Raw genomic sequence first — 17257 nt, forward strand, 5'->3', positions numbered from 1 at the left:
ATGAGACTGTAGAACAGTCAGTTTGTTAATCTTTAAGCACTTCATATCAGTTTTATCACTTGTCCTTATCGTTGTTTACTATATGGAGCCCACCCAAATGAAGTGTACAGCTCAAACAGTGTTTTTTAATCAATTAACAAAAACGGTACGTGAGGGAAATGTGCTGCACTCCAGGGCCTGTTTTTTCCAAAGGTTTAATCCGGATGTAGTAATCCTTTTTTGGGATCCGTGATCATGTAGTCCAGCTTACTTTTTGAGCCAGTTTTTTAAAGCAACATCGGATTGTATCAATCTGATCAGGAACTTTTCAGGATCACTAAATCTGGATAACCAGGATAGGAAATCACAATGTAGAACTATAGATATGTAACGAGCAACAAGTAGAATAGCCAGTGCGGGGTCAATATAAGTTTATTTTTATTTGAAATAAAAACACACACATTTAAAAAACAACTAAAAACAAGAAACTCCCCAGCCCATCCTCTTCCAGCAGTGCGCTCATCTGAGACCTACAACACAAACACTGTACGTTGAGGATATTTATAACAGGTTTCAAATATAGATGGATTGATTTAAAAAAACAGACTGAATGTCAAAAACTCCACAATAATTTCAGACTTCCTCATCTGATGTGGAGAGATCAGCTTGTCTGTGCGCAGCCTTTAGGAGGCGGATCTCATGTCTGGCTTTGGTTTGCTGCAGTTTGGTCAGAGTCAGTTGTTCCTCTGCCAGACGAAGATGTGCTTCTGCTCTTTTAGTCTCTTTTTGCAATTTTTAGTGATTTTAAAAATCAGTGATTGCCATTCTTTGCCTTCTTTTGGGTTATTCTGTAATCATTGCATGGATCACTAATAAATATTCTAAAAAGAAAAATAATTTCCATTGTGATGAATATATATGTCAATTAGTGACAGAATAAAATTGATTGTTTTTGGTTTGTTTTAACAGCTGTTTGGGGCCAAAATATTGTTATTTTATGAGGCCAAACTCTTTCTTCTTTGCTGGACGTTAAATCCTACATAATAACTATAGCCTGTCGGATGAACGAATATAATTAAAACCTTATGCATAAATAAGATATCTTGTGAGATACTGCATGACCCAAATGTAGTATAATTAATATTATTATTTAATTTAGGGGTTTTTCATCTTTAATTGAGATAGGACAGTCGAGGTTACAGACAGGAAAGCATTGGAAGCAGAGAGGGGGGTAGGGTCGGCAAAGGACCTTGAGCCGGGAATCGAACTCGGGCTGCCGTGAGCATCATGGTGCTATATGTCGGCGCACTTAACCACTAGGCTATTGGCGCCAACCCAAATGTAGTTTTATTTGTTACATTTTTAAAGTTTTCATTACATTCTGAGCATGAAGTCCACGCTGAATCTGATGGGATCAGTTTAATCCAGATTTTTTGGATCAAAGTGATCCAAATCCTACAAAAAAAAGGTCTGAAAAACCCAAACTAAAGGTTTGATCCTGAACAAAACCAAGATTGGATTACGTGATCTAATCCAATTATGTAATGCTTTTTTTTTTTTCTTTTTTTTTTTGACAAACCCATTTTCAATCCGTTATCCAAAATCCCAGTGGATTACTTTTGACAAACCGGGCTCGGGAGGCGAATGAGGTGTCACAATAGATACTGACTGGTTTTCTAAAGTCGGTTCAGCTCATGTATAATGGGTGTAAAAACAAAAGTGTTAAGTTCATATTTTTGAGTGTGTTTGACCACCTGCAAATTTCAGCCAAACACACACACACACACACAGACAAGCTTTTATTCATGATCATTTAACTGTACATTTAAAAACTAGCCTCTTATGTAACGTTTTCTTGACTTTCAGATGTGATGGTGAAGGAGGAGAGTGAGGAACTGAGTGAAGACGAGGAGAAACATCATGTCAAAACTGACCTTGAAACTCACTCAAAGACTGAGCATAGTATTATAATGGAAACGACAGCTGAAAGTGGCTTGACTTGCACTCAGTGTGGAAAGAGTTTCACCCAAAAATTTGATCTCAAGCTTCACATGATGATCCACGATGGAGAGAAACCGTTCACATGTACTCTCTGTGGGATGAGTTTCAAGCTCAAAAATCATTTCAACCGTCACATGATGATCCACACTGGAGAAAAACAATTCACATGTGCTCAGTGTGGGAAGAGTTTCACACAATCGACACATCTTAATCGACACGTGAGGGGTCACACTAGAGGAAAACCCTTCGCATGTTCTCAGTGTGGGAAGAGATTCACACGACCGATACATCTTCATGAACACATGCTGATCCACACCGGAGAAAAACGATTCGCGTGTACTCAGTGTGGGAAGAGTTTCATGCAACCGACACATCTTAATCAACACATGCTGATCCACACCGGAGAGAAAAAACATCAATGTGATCAATGCGGCGTGTCATTTTTGAGGCTCTCTGAGCTGAAGAGACATCTTAAAGTTCATACGAAGGAGAAGCCGTATTCCTGTTCTGAGTGTGGAAAGAGTTTTACAAGACAGTCGAGTTTAAAACTCCATCAGAAGATCCACAGTGGTGTTAAAGAGCATGTGTGCTTCGAGTGTGGGAAGACTTGTATTCAAGTTGGAGACTTGAAACGACACCAGATGACCCACACTGGAGAGAAAAAACACAAGTGTGATCAGTGCGGCAAAACATTTGCAGTTCCTTCAGAGCTGAGGAGACATCTTAAAGTTCATGCAAAGGGGAAGCCTTATTCTGTAAGAAAGAGTTCACGTCAACAAAATCCTTCCTGAACTCTCGCCTCTGTATTCACAAGCTTCAGATATCCGAGGTAAACGTGAGTATGTATGTAGATGAGCGCTAACTAATCGAATTATTAAAATGGTTATGTATAAATGCAAATAATAACATCAGTTTATTTAAATTCTAACTAATATATAGCCTAAATTAACATTCGACATATACTATTTTTTTATTTATTCTTATTTATTATTGATTTATTCATTATTCTGTCATTTATTTTCATTGTAAAATGATCACTCGCGTTTAAATCAAAAACTTTTGTTTATTTTCAAGTCCAAAGTGAGAAATGGACCGTTGTTTGTTTTTTATTAATAGCAGCAATAAACAACGCTTTAAAATGTGAGCAGTTTTGTTGTGGTTTTTCTAAACTAGTCGTGTTTTGGATCTAACAAATGCATAATAATGGTGATAACTGTGATTACTCCTCAGACTATAATCGTACAACCGTAATCTATTAACTGTTGCATCCCTAATTGTTACGCAGTTGAAAACATAACATGTCTGAATCTAGAAGAAGCCTACTTAAGCAACACACTCTGATTTTGTTGAGCTCTGAAACTACGGCCGAACTGAAACTAGCAAACAGCAATTGTGTCGTGCCGCATTGCGCCAGGTGTATGAAAAGGCCCTTGAGGTTGATTTGCGGACCCTTCCCCTCTCTCTGCTCCCAATACTTTCCTGTTTGTAACCTCTACTGTACTTTCCAAATAAAGGTGAAAAAAACCTTAAAAAGAATTATAAAAAAAAAATTATATTTTCTTAAATTTTAACATTTTATATTTTCCTGTTTTTAAATGTAATGATAACATCGATATTTTTTAACATTGTTTTAAGAACCCAATAAACTGTATTTCGCCTCATACAGAGTTAAACGGCATTTTGTCAACATTAGCAAATGTGTTGGCTTGTCTGCAGTTATATTATTATATTTTGGTGCGTTTTGTTGACTTTTTATTTATTTTTTTATTTTTTTATTTTAAGTATGTACAAACTTAGTACAAAAGAATACATCTCACAACAAATATGAACAAAACAAAAACAAATAAACTAAAATGAGAGAAAATATCTCAGTAATACAAAGTTTAAATAAATATAAATAAATGCCAGGGGTAAAGAAAAAAAAGGTAAGATATTTATTCAATCAATTGAAAGTTACTCAATGCTTCATATGTTTTTTTTTTCTACTTTTCTGTTTTTAATGTTACATAATATAGTACCCATAGACTGTAAAATATTAGTATAATATAATATAATAATAATATAGTAATATAATAATATAGTAATATAATATAATATAGTAGCACCGTATGTTTTGTTGACTTGCTGTTGCTCCCGCCTCGCGGTGATGACGTCAGCGCTGACGCGTTCCTTCAGCGTCGAGTCTTCAGAGCTGAGGTGAGTCGTTGACGCTTTTTCTCGTGTTTACACAACAATAAAACACACTTTACAGTTTATTAAAGCGACAATCTGCGACTAGTTTCTGCATTGAGTTCACCTCTATCTGTGTGTCTGCTGACCAAAACAATACAGCAGGCAGAGAGGAGCTCTGAGAGGACATTATGAGCTCAGTGTTTGGGTTTTTCTACAGTTGTGTTCGAGATTCTCCACGTTTCTGTATGTAATATCAGAAAGCATGATTTGTGAAGGGAATATTGGGAATCTGCTGCGGCAGATATGTGAACTTTGATGCAGAAAACGTTAAATTAAGAGTTTGTAGAGCTCTTTGTTTTCTTATGTTTTTTTACTTTTATGTGCTTGACAACAATCTAATTTATTTGTTATGAGTACTTTAGTATTTAAATAGACATTGACATGGATACAAGAGTGTCTATTATATATATATATATATATATATATATATATATATATATATATATATATATATATATATATATATATATATATATATTAGACACTCTTGTCTACAGTACAGTAAGGCAAGGCAAGTTTATTTATATAGCACATTTCATACACAGTGGCAATTCAAAGTGCTTTACATAAACAGGAATAAAAGAAACAAGTAACAAATAATAAAAATGGTAATAAAATAAGCATAAAAGCAGATAAAATGTGTTATAAAAGAATTAAAAAGAAGAGAAAAACATAGTAGTGCGATCTGTCGGACGTAGCACAGTGCTCATTCAGTAAAGGCACAGCTAAACAGATGTGTTTTCAGTCTTGATTTGAACGTGCCTAATGTTGGAGCACATCTGATCATTTCTGGAAGCTGATTCCAGCAGCGAGGGGCGTAGTAGCTGAAAGCCGATTCACCCTGCTTTGACTGAACTCTTGGGATTTCTAGTTTATTTGATCCTAAAGATCTGAGTTATCTGTTAGGTTTGTATTCAGTGAGCATATCTGTAATGTATTGGGGTCCTAGGCCATTTAGTGATTTATAGACCAGTAATAATACTTTAAAATCTATTCTGAATGTAACTGGGAGCCAGGTGTGATGTGATACATGAGGACAGGTGTGATGTGCTCTGATTTCCTGGTTCTGGTCAGAATTCTGGCCGCAGCGTTCTGGATGAGCTGCAACTGTCTGACTGTCTTTTTGGGAAGGCCAGTGAGGAGGCCATTACAGTAATCCACCCTGCTGCTGATAAAAGCATGTAGTCAACATTCGAAGTGAATCATAAATATTTTTGAGAATTTTCCTAGTACAAGAACGGGTGTTGTTCAATAGTTTTAGGACAACTTTGATGATAGGTGATAATCCACTTCAAATGTTAAAAACTGTATACAGGCGAGTAGGCAGAGCCTGGTGAAAGGGTTTTTTTCTTTTTTCAAAAGATTTTTGCAATTTTCTATTTAATTATGAAATTTAAAGATGCATTTTAGTAACCACTCTTTTTGACTATTTTAGTATTCAAATCAAATTTAATACTATACTTTAATACCATACGTTTCAAGAACAAAGTTCAAGATTTAAAATAAAAGTTTTAAAAATACAGTAGTGAAAGATGACTGCTCTTACGTCAGATTGTATGTTTTCCTGAACAGCTGCATGTTGGAAATATATTTTTTAGCATTGGCCAAAACTGATTAGCTGATATCACACCCAAGCGACACCCAACAGAGCAATCTGCTTGGTTTTAAAGCCTTTTTGGATGGGCTATTTTCACCATGATGGTATGGCAGTCAAAATAGGACAAAGAGCTCATTATGGGACAAATTCTGGACCTGTCAGTGAGGGGTGGGTCTTCCGAACCACCCAAACCCCCCCTAGCTACGGGCCTGATATATTTATTTTACATTCATTTACAATCAGTTTATCTGCAAAGAGTTTTATAATGAGCTGATCTGCTGCTGCTGATCCTGAATGAATGTTTAGTGTTTATAGTCTATCTATATTATTATAGCAGCTGAAATCCGCTTTATTTCATGTCAATAGTTCCTATTTTATCCTCATTCATTATACTGATGTCTTCAGATCTGCTTTATAATGTTTTATTTCCTCAATCAGTGTAAATGAATCAGATTTCTCTGTTTCCTCTCCTGAAGCTCTGCCACCATCGGTGAAAGTCAAAGAAGGACAGTGAGAAGATGAGTGATCCAGAACCCTGCAGAATTAAACAGGAAGAGACTAAAGAACTAATAGGTTTGTGTTTATTCATTACTCTTCGATAATGAGGCTGAACAACAGTTAGGGTGTTTATCTTTAAGCACTTCATCAGTTTTGGTACTTTTTCATATGACCTTTTTTTCCGTTGTTTACATTATGGAGCCCACTTAAATTAAATGTACAGCTCAAATAGTGTTTTTTAATCAACATTAAACAGTGAAATATTAGTAATTTTTTGCAACATTTATTGACCGTTGACCCTTCGCTAAGCCCCGCCGTCTTTAGTTTTTGTTGTTATGCCTGTCAAGTAAGGTTATAATAGTTTTGGATTTTTCATTAGTTTTAGTTTCTATTTTGTTTTGACTTTTTGTTTTTAAATTCAGTTAGTTTAAGTTTGTTTTAGAGGCAGATTTACTAGTTTTTATTAGTTTCTATATTTTGAAATGACTCAGTTTTAGTTTAGTTTTTATTAGTTTCAGTTTTAGTTTTTTTTTCTTTTCTTAAATGAGGATATTTGTTAGGTGCAAGATTCAAAATCATCAGAATAAATATTGTACAATTAAAAACTCAGCCATACATTTTCTGAAACCTGCATTCAGAGAACACATGAACGCTATCATCTACTACCACAACCATCTACACATCCTCAAACTCAAATACAACAGCCCACAAGATAGCAGCCTTAAGTGCAATATGTGTGCAAGGCTGCTTCTGAGGTTAGACACACAGTTCAGATATGTTAGGACTATATTATATTATATTATATAGTCAGCAATAGTAATTTCAGTCAGTTAAAACAATCGTAATAGAGTTTAAATAGGTGAATCATGATGCAAAAACTTTACTGTAAGACTTTTTTCAGATCATGGTGGACCATGACTTAATTCTGGCTAATTGTAAATAGGCATGGGACAACAATCGGTTTCAAGGTTTAACGCGAATTGGAAATGGAATTTTCTGTTATACCGTTTCTAAGGTAAGTTTTTTTTATTCCTTATGTTTTGTACAGGGGCACCCCCAAGGGATGGGCACGGCCACCCCTGGGTAAACTGTGGCCACCCCAATATGATTTTGCTGTTTTCATTATTAATTTAAATGTACTTATGTAAATTCCCAATATATCAATAAATAAAATGCAGCCACTAAATTGCGCGCAGAAAACAATTCCTGTGCGCCTCACGCACTCCTCTGTGAATCCTGGTTGTTTACATGCACGCCGCTCATGCGCCGTGAAACCAAAGTAACAGCCTTTTGTATCTCTGTCGGCACGCAGTGAGTTTTAACTTTCACTTAGCATGGCTATAAAGCAGAAAGGGGGGATAAAGAGTCAGGAAGGTAAGACTTCATAACAATAATTCTCAGCCATGAGTCGGGTCTAAGACAACAGACAATTCTATAAAACATATTAATTTGTATTCTTTAGAATTGTCATAATTAATATTCATGCAAAAGATTTCTTAAGTGATCTTAGCACATCACTCCAGTTGTTTTGCATTGTTTTCCAGTAACATTTAGGATTGATTTCTGATATTTATTTAGAATAATAAGTGTATAATATGATTAATAATAATTGTATTCATTTAGAATAAATATAAATAAATTGTTATGTTTATTGAAAAACAAATCTAACAATTTAAGGGGGTTGGGGGTGTAAAGGGGGCTTCGCCCAGGGTGTCATTTAAACTAGAACTGCCACTGCCCTACCCAATCATCATTGTCAGAATGCACACACCTTCAGTAGACAGTAATGGCAATTTAATATTTACCTTAAGGTACATCAATAGAAGAAGCTGCATTAATAATTTTGTGGCTCAAAAAGGGATATATATATATATATATATATATATATATATATATATATATATATATATATATATATATATATATATATATAGAGAGAGAGAGAGAGAGAGAAGAGAGAGAGAGAGAGAGAGAGAAGAGAGAGAGAGAGATTTTAAACTAAATATTGATATTTATTTGGTTTGCACATGTACTTGCTGAATTATTTCAAGGAATAAATTGCAATATTTCAGAAGTAATTAATTGAATGGATTAAAACCATATTATTTAATTTATCAGAAACAAAAATGTAACATTACACTGAATTCATTTTTTTTTTTGTATGTGTGTGCCATCCCAAAATTTGATGCGGCCTCTTCTGGCTACCCCTAAGAAAATGCTTTGAGGGCGCCGCTGGTTTTGTAAATAACTCTGTGTTTTTGAAACTGTTGAGTTGTGTGTGTGGTGGAAAGTTGCGCTGGATCTCGACAAACATCTTTTAGGTTTCAAAAAAGAGGCTGAGGTCTTCGAAGTTCTCAAGTTGAAGCAGTTCATTGTTACAGCAGAGATGGTCGATCGAGCTCTCTCGCCCTTAATGTCCAAAAACCCACAGTTTATATACAGTTTCTTATCCATAGGTATCATGAGATATGATGTAACATCACCCTATTCCCAGCTCCAATAGGATCCTAGCTTTTTAATTAATGACTGTATGTTTGTCTGTTTTTACATATCTTAAAGGTCATATAGCATGTGCTTACCATCATGTGTTTGCATATGATCATGTTGTTTCCATACTTTCTAAATGATTCTCCTTATGTAAGCTGATTTGGCGAGGGTTGCTTTTGTCTTGGTCAATACATACATTGTCTAAATGTATTGCAAACGCTCTGTCTGAATGTTCTCACTTTGGCGCATGACCTGCTGTGCTTCAATTGTAAGGCCCTCAAATTATAAGGCCCTGCATGTTCGTATGTCTCTTTTGCATCACTTGAATATAGGTATTTCTGTAAGTTTTAACAGTGTATTGTAATAGTAATCTATATTTTAATAGTGGCAGATTATATAGTGATTACATAATAAAAGTTCCACTATGTGCATCAGAAATTCTCCATTATGTGTTATCCATGTCCAAATGTAACCAGTTTTCACGTTAATAACTGTAAATTTCTTTAATTAATTTATTTTTTTAGGTATAATTTTTTAGGTTTATTTTTTCTGGCGACACTAATACACACATTTAGCTACTTTAACTTTTTCCTAACAGTGATAGATGATTAGCTGGGCAACGTGAAGCGTGATGGCTCGGTTAAGCTGATTATATTTATTATTGGTTATGGAATAGTCTAACCGTGGGTCAGCTTGCATGTGTGGACATAGTTTGACATCATAAAACCATTAACATTTATATTACTTGAGAGAAAACGGAAAGAAATAAGTTGTTTTTGTTGAGTGTGTTTGACCACTTGCGCATTTCAGCCAAACCCACACACACACACACATGCTCTTATTTTGTTATCATTTGACTGTAGTGTTAAAAGCACACCCTCTGCATGGCACATGCTGTAAAGCTAGCTCCTTTTACGTGATTTCCAGATGTGGCGGTGCTGGAGGAGAGTGAAGATGAGGAGAAACGTCATGTCAAAGCTCACACAAAGACCGAACAAAGAAGAGCCGTGGACGTTTTCACCTGCACTCAGTGCGGAAGGAGTTTCAGTTACAAATGCGCTTTCAAGCTTCACATGCTGATCCACACTGGAGAGAAACCCTTCACATGCGCTCGGTGTGGGAAGAGTTTCATGCGATCGACAGTTCTTAATCATCACATGAAGATCCACACTGGACAGAGACCGTACCAATGTGATCAATGCGGCAAAAGGTTTTCAATTCCTTCAGAGCTGAAGAAACATCTTGTCGTTCATATAGAGGAGAGGCCGTATCCATGCTCTGAGTGTGGAAAGAGTTTCAGACGAGCGTCACATTTATCACAGCATCAGCAGACCCACGCTGGTGTGAGGGAGTTTGTGTGCGTTGATTGTGGGAAGACTTTTATTAAAGCTGGAGACTTGAAACGACACCAGAGGATTCACACTGGAGAGAAACCGTTCGCATGTAGTCAGTGTGGGAAGAGTTTCAGCCGATCGTCACACCTTAATCGACACATGCTGATCCACACTGGAGAGAGACCGCACACATGTGATCAGTGCGGTAAAACATTCTCAGTTCTTTCAGATCTGAAGAGACATCTTAAAGTTCATACAAAGGAGAAGCTTTATTCTGTAACAAAGAGTTTTACACATCAACAAAATCTTTCCTGAACACTCGCCTCTTCAGATATCGCCAAACTTCAGATATCAGAGTAGTGTTGTGTGATATGCAGAATTTTCAGATCACCGATACACAATCCAGTGTTATGTTTGCTTATGTTCTCATTTATTTAAGCATTTCTAATCGCATTTAACATCCTTTCACTTGATTTTTCACATATTTATGCATCATCTACTTCATTTTCCCTATGCTTTATCTCGGAAAATAACTCGAATCAAACTAAATCGGTGTGGAGACTAACGTTATTTCTAACACAAGTCTCGATGCAGCAGTGTGGTGCGGGTCAAGATTTGATGTTGACATCACATCCATGTGGTGACCAGCAAAACGGATATATGTTAAAGTAATCATCAATACAAGCAAATGAAATGACATTTATGTACGCACAGAAGAAACCAGGATGCAATAAATCCCTTTCAGGTGACTGGGAATATTACGGTTTAATCAGTAAATAATGTCGTGCTTGGGACAGTTGTGTTTGTTTTTTTGATGGCCGCAGACATGGAAATTGCAAGTTGATTATACACTACCTGACAAAAGTCTTGTCGCATATCCAAGTTTTAGGAACAGTTAATAATATCTTGACTTCTAGTTGATCATTTTGGTATCATAAGCGGCTAATATGAAAGGTAAAGGCCTCTAGATGAAGCTTATTTGAGCACAATAAAATCTGATCATGTCTTGATTATTAATGATTTCATTAGGACAGTAAGGTCTGACTCTGCTTAGACTAAAGTCTGCTCACTGAACCTTCAATAATGTCCAGTATAGAATATGTGGTCATGCTGCAGTGGAAACAGAATGAATATTGTGTCTGACTCCATCATGAGCTTGGAGGACTGCATCCATACATCTCTGCAATGACTCAAATCACTGATTAATAAAGTCATCTGGAATGGCAAAGAAAGCCTTCTTGCAGGACTCCCAGAGTTCATCAAGATCCTTTGTGTTCATCTTCAACGCCTCCTCCATCTTACCCCAGACGTGCTCAATAATGTTCATGTCTGGTGACTGGGCTGGCCAATTCTGGAGCAGCTTGACCTTCTTTGTTTTCAGGAGCTTTGATGTGGAGGCTGAAGTATGAGGAGGAGCGCTATCCTGCTGGAGAATTGTCCCTCTCCTGTGGTTTGTAATGCAATGGGCAGCACAAATGTCTTGATACTTCAGGCTGTTGATGTTGCAGATCTCTCGCACGCCCCCATACTGAATGTAACCCAAACCATGGTTAATAGAACATTTTTAGAAATAAAATGGGGGGGGGGGGGTATTATTAATTCGCCAAGAGTGCCATTCAACCTAGAACCGCCACTATGTCATATCCAACTTCTGAATGTACCTCAAATGTTTAAAAAATCACAGATTTGCATTTTGATCTTGATCTTCACATTTATGTTAAATAATGATTTTCTTAAATGTACAATGTTCCCCTACTGAAAAAAACAGCTTAAACCAGCCTAAGCTGGTTGGCTGGTTTTAGCTGGTCAACCAGGCTGGTTTTAGAGGGGTTTTGGCCACTTCCAGGCTGGTTTACAGCCATTTCCAGCCTGGTCTTAGCTGGTCAGGCTGGAAAATGACCAGCTAAAACCACAGCTTGACCAGCCTGCATGGTTTAAGCTGGACATAGCTGGTTTTGGCTGGGCTCCCAGCCTGGCTAGGCTGGTCAAGCTGGTTTTATCTGGTCATCTTCCAGCCTGACCAGCTAAGACCAGGCTGGAAATGGCTGGAAACCAGCCTGGAAGTGGCCAAAACCCTTCAAAAACCAGCCTGGTTGACCAGCCAACCAGCCCAGGCTGGTTTAGGCTGTTTTTTTCAGTAGGGCTAAAACAGTTTTAACTCAATGGTCCACCCCTGACAAGGATCTTAAAAGATTCTGGCTGCTTTCTTTTATTAATAATTTTGTTCCGAATGTAGCACTACAAGGGTAAATGGGGCTAGAATACATACTGACATTCATTCTCCTTCCCTTTATTCATCAGGGTACGTCAACTTATCCAGCATATGTTTTACACAGCAGATGCCCTCTCCTTTAAATATCTGTAGTTGTATTTGCTTTGTTACGCCACCATTTTGAAATACATTTAAAAAAACAACGGCAATCGCGTGTTTGATTCATAGGTTTGATTACGAGCAGTTGTTCCCGCCTCGCCGTGATGACGTCATCACTGACTCGTTCATTCAGCGTCGAGTCTTCAGAGCTGAGGTGAGTCGTTGACGCTTTTTCTCGTGTTTACACAACAATAAAACACACTTTACAGTTTATTAAAGCGACAATCTGCGACTAGTTTCTGCATTGAGTTCACCTCTATCTGTGTGTCTGCTGACCAAAACAATACAGCAGGCAGAGAGAAGCTCTGAGAGGACAATATGAGTGAATGTGTTTGGGTTTTTCTGTCAGGGTTTGATTTTTTTCCACGTTTGTATTTGTCATATCGGTAAGTGTGATCTGTGAAGGGAAAGAAAGGGATCAATCTACTGAAGCAGATATATGACGTTTAATACAAAAACATTACATTAATAGTTTGTGGAGCTTCAAGTTTCATTCTGATTTTCCAGTTTCTGTATATAGATGTGCTACTGCTAACAATCAAAATAATTTACTAGTATGAAAACTTACTCCATGAATTAGATACTGATTTAAATGCAAAAATATTGTATTTATTACAAAAGTAACCAGTATAAAAATGAGCTGATCTGCTGCTTATAATCTGAGGCTCATCAATATTCAGATCTACATTGATTTATTTTTATTGGTGTCAGCTGACTTGAGCACATTAAGTAATCACATCATGTGTCGCCTACAAAATATAATATGATTATTTCCTCAATCAGTGTAAATGAATCCGATTTCTCTTGTTTCTTCTCCTGAAGCTCTGCCGCCATCAGTGAAAGACAAAGACAGAGTTTATTGAAGGACAGTGAGAAGATGAGTGATCCAGAACCCTGCAGAATTAAACAGGAAGAGACTGAAGAACTAATAGGTTTGTGTTTATTCATTACTCTTCAATAATGAGGCTGGAGAACAGTGTGGTGTTAATCTTTAAGCACTTCATCAAATGAAATTTTCCCCCATATGACCTTTTATATATCCTAAAAATTATTGTGTTTAGACAATTATGAACTAACATTTTTTACAGGTCCTTGATGTCTTGTAGTCTAGAGTTAATACAGTTTTAATACATGTTTAAAATATGTTTAAAATACATGAACAAATGAGTAGGCCTGATATCTAGTTTTGTTGTACATTAGGGGTGGGCGGTACACCGGTGTCGTAGTCATCACCGGTGTGACATTGCGCCACGACATGGATTTTCTAATACCGTCAATACCGTAATAAATCAATTATGCGCCTTGAACGGCTGCATTTACATCAATAATAGCTCATTCTAAATAATAAGGCATTCAATTTTCTTCAAACGTTCAGTTGTGGTCTGAATACATGTCCTTATACTACAGGGCTCGAAATTGCAACCATTTTGGTCGCATGAGCGCCCAAAATTTAATCTATGCGCCCTCATAATATATTTGGGAGCATTTGTGTGTCTAAATATAATGAACAGGGAGCTTTTGTTACTGCAGGAAATGCAAACGGCTGAAGAGTGAAAAGTGCACAGGTTTGCAAACCTCACCTAAAGTTATAATAATAATAATGGCGCAGATGACAGCGATCATGACATGAGGTAAATGTTGATCCGCCAGCTGAGATCAATCGAGTGTTTTCGGAGAAGGTGCCCGAATCTCGATGCGTTGCATTCACCGCGTGTTCAGCGCAAATGTCCGCTAAATATAAAATCTAACACTGTACATCATCGCCAAAGAAACTCGCCTTTACTAAGTTTACACTGAAACTACGGCTCATAACAAAGAGCGGAGTTGCGCTGGTGGTCATCATGAGAATCCTGCTCTGTCTGCTCATAAATTGGTGCGGCTGACTCGCCTGCTTTATTCCACCAACACAGAGAAATGAAGATCAGCTCATAACGAGACTGAGCATTTACAATGACCCAAACCAAAACTTTTAAAGAGTGATAGAAGTGAGACTTTCTTTTGTCCGTTCTTCCTTGAGATGTATATTATTTTGCTATTGAAAGTAATACCATGATATTATACCGTCACCGTTCAAAAGATGAAAAATACCGTGATATTAATTTTAGGTCATATCGCCCACCCCTATTGTACATATATTACACCAAAAAATTTTGCGATTAAATATTATTGTACTTTTAAGATCATCTTATCCCACTCATTATATATTGCCAGAATGACGATATAATATCCGCACAATTCAAGTACGCTCTTCCACATAATTTTTTATTTTTAAGAATATTTTATTTAATTATAGTCATTTCAATAATCAGTCATCGGAGTCAGAAAACACATATACTAAATAAATAATAATAAATGTTAACAGAAAAGTGCAGAAGTAACAGAGGCTTCGATATCTGCTACCAGATAGGGCTGGGCGATATGGGCAAAACAATCAAATCTCTGTATTTTTGGAGACAATGTCTATCTGGTATTTTCTCATAAATGGTTATTTAAGAGTTAAAGTCTTTATTAAAACTTTATTAAACAGTTTTTGAGCAAAATATAATTCAAACACAGGGGTTTCCCTCCATGTTTACTAATAAACAGCTGCACAACAAATAGCAGCTGCACAAAATCTTTGATAAATAAAACACAGTACAGGTTTTTCTCCTGCTTAACTGTAAGTTGCACAACATTTCAAATTATAAAAAAATCTTTGATAAATAAATACAGTACAGGGTTTATTTTCCTGCTTAACACTGTACACCGCACTACTGTGCTGTTGTGCAAATAATTAAGTAAACAGAACTATAGAAAACAGCTAAATTGAGCAAAAGAGGAACAAAGTGAAATAGTAACACAACAAAAAGTATTGGAGGATAGAAAAGAGCCACAGTGAATGTAAACATGAAACACACAGTATTTTATCTCACAATTACAGTGTTGTTATAAGTAATCCTGTAGACCACAGTTGTGATTAATAAACAACAATGAAATCAGCTGTATATGTTTTAGTTACACTGTGACGAGCTGAAAGCGGTCTGTTAATGTCCACACGGGGGCGATGTATTTTAAAAACGTCTCTCAATCGAGGTGCAAAGGATAAAAGAAGGAAGTGTTTGTTCACCAGGTAGCAGAGCACGTGGAGCTTCGTCCAGGAGCTCAGGCAATGATGGCCTGGACTAAAAACGAAGTAGTCTGGCTGAGAGACAATGTGTTTGTATGATTACCCCTGTAATCTTCGGACGGGTGAGCTGATCTAACTTTAACTTGTGACTAGAAAAGACAATGATACAGTATACGTCTACGGCACTTACGGCAACTCAACTATTTCACTTCATGTGTGGTTTATGACGGGATGAGCAAAAGCGTGCTCTTGAGCGAATCATTGAACTGTTTGAACAAACTGCAAGCATCTGAGTTACTAGAACCGAGTGAATCATTGAACTGTTTGAACAAACTGCAAGCATCTGAGTTACTAGAACCGAGTGAATCATTGAACTGTTTGAACGAACTGCAAGCATCTGAGTTACTAGAACCGAGTGAATCATTGAACTGTTTGAACGAACTGCAAGCATCTGAGTTACTAGAACCGAGTGAATCATTGAACTGTTTGAACGAACTGCAAGCATCTGAGTTACTAGAACCGAGTGAATCATTGAACTGTTTGAACGAACTGCAAGCATCTGAGTTACTAGAACCGAGTGAATCATTGAACTGTTTGAACGAACTGCAAGCATCTGAGTTACTAGAACCGAGTGAATCATTGAACTGTTTTAACGAACTGTGAGCATTTGAGTTACTAGATCCGAGTGAATCATTGAACTGTTTGAACGGATTGTGAACATCTGAGTTACTAGAACCGAGTGAATCATTGAATTGTTTGAATCGAGTGAATCATTGAACTGTTTATATTGAATTCCTGTGTAACAGTAATGAATGTAATCATGTTCTAACAAATTAATTTCAAGTAGACCTAGGTACCTCTTTATTTGGTTTATTATTATTATTATTATTATTATTATTTTGGTTGGTGCATTTGATTGTGTTGAATTATTCATATATATGTTGGAATGGTTTTGGGTTGTAAAATGTATATAAAGAGTTGTTTTGAGGTTGGACGTTCAAATTGAATGATATTAGAATGCAATTTAAACTGATTTAGTTCTGTCTGATTTATTTTTGTCTTTAGCTCTATAAGTGGTTACTTGGGTTATTGCACTGCTAGTGTGTCCCATGTAGCACTGACTTATAAACATTGTTTTTAATTTTTACTTGTATGAGTTGGCACCCCTACCCAGTCAGATTGTTACAACACAATTACATGTATTGAGCACAATTAATAAAACATGCACATATCCAAGATATCTAAAGAGAAGTCTTTCACTCCATGTAAAAAATCCTACACTTTTCCTTTTGTTTTGACTAAATTTGTTTTACTAAATATTAAATAAGGAGATGAAAACGAATAGACTATAGATATGAGAAGTAATGAAATAGTATCAGAGTACTGTAATGAAATGCTGGTTAAGCAAATCATTATCATATATTTTGGGAATGTATGTATATTCAACAATATTGGAAAGAAATACAGGAGGCTCTTGAACATATATTTGAAAAAGATATACCTCTAGAAAGTAAATTGTTATATTTTGGCTGTGTGGATCCAGATACAGTAACTGCAGACAATAAATACCTTATGCGTGCTCTCATGGCTGCCAGCAAAAAAGCAATCACACGCAAATGGCTACAGCAAGAGCGACCAACCCTTAGTAATTG

General features: G+C 36.5%; 2 protein-coding genes and 1 pseudogene across 2 annotated transcripts; all 3 read left to right on the forward strand.

Moving 5' to 3' along the window:
• The window catches only part of LOC130215687 (gastrula zinc finger protein XlCGF7.1-like), a 359478-nt pseudogene that overhangs the window by 73240 nt on the left and 268981 nt on the right, over window positions 1-17257 (forward strand).
• On the forward strand, window positions 1850-3015 carry LOC130215633 (gastrula zinc finger protein XlCGF8.2DB-like). Its single transcript, XM_056447479.1, has one exon. The coding sequence runs from the start codon at window positions 1851-1853 to the stop codon at window positions 2769-2771; it is 921 nt and encodes a 306-aa protein (XP_056303454.1). The 5' UTR covers window position 1850; the 3' UTR covers window positions 2772-3015.
• Window positions 9665-11530, forward strand: LOC130215662 (zinc finger protein 135-like). Its single transcript, XM_056447504.1, has one exon. It carries the CDS (start codon window positions 9868-9870, stop codon window positions 10441-10443), a length of 576 nt encoding a protein of 191 aa, XP_056303479.1. The 5' UTR covers window positions 9665-9867; the 3' UTR covers window positions 10444-11530.

Source organism: Danio aesculapii, chromosome 22, assembly GCF_903798145.1.
Source record: "Danio aesculapii chromosome 22, fDanAes4.1, whole genome shotgun sequence".
NCBI lineage: Eukaryota > Metazoa > Chordata > Actinopteri > Cypriniformes > Danionidae > Danio > Danio aesculapii.

Excerpts from the sequence above, each read along its gene's own strand:
- LOC130215633 (XM_056447479.1), top strand. The coding sequence starts at position 1,851 with ATGGTGAAGGAGGAGAGTGAGGAACTGAGTGAAGACGAGGAGAAACAT.
- LOC130215662 (XM_056447504.1), top strand. The coding sequence starts at position 9,868 with ATGCTGATCCACACTGGAGAGAAACCCTTCACATGCGCTCGGTGTGGG.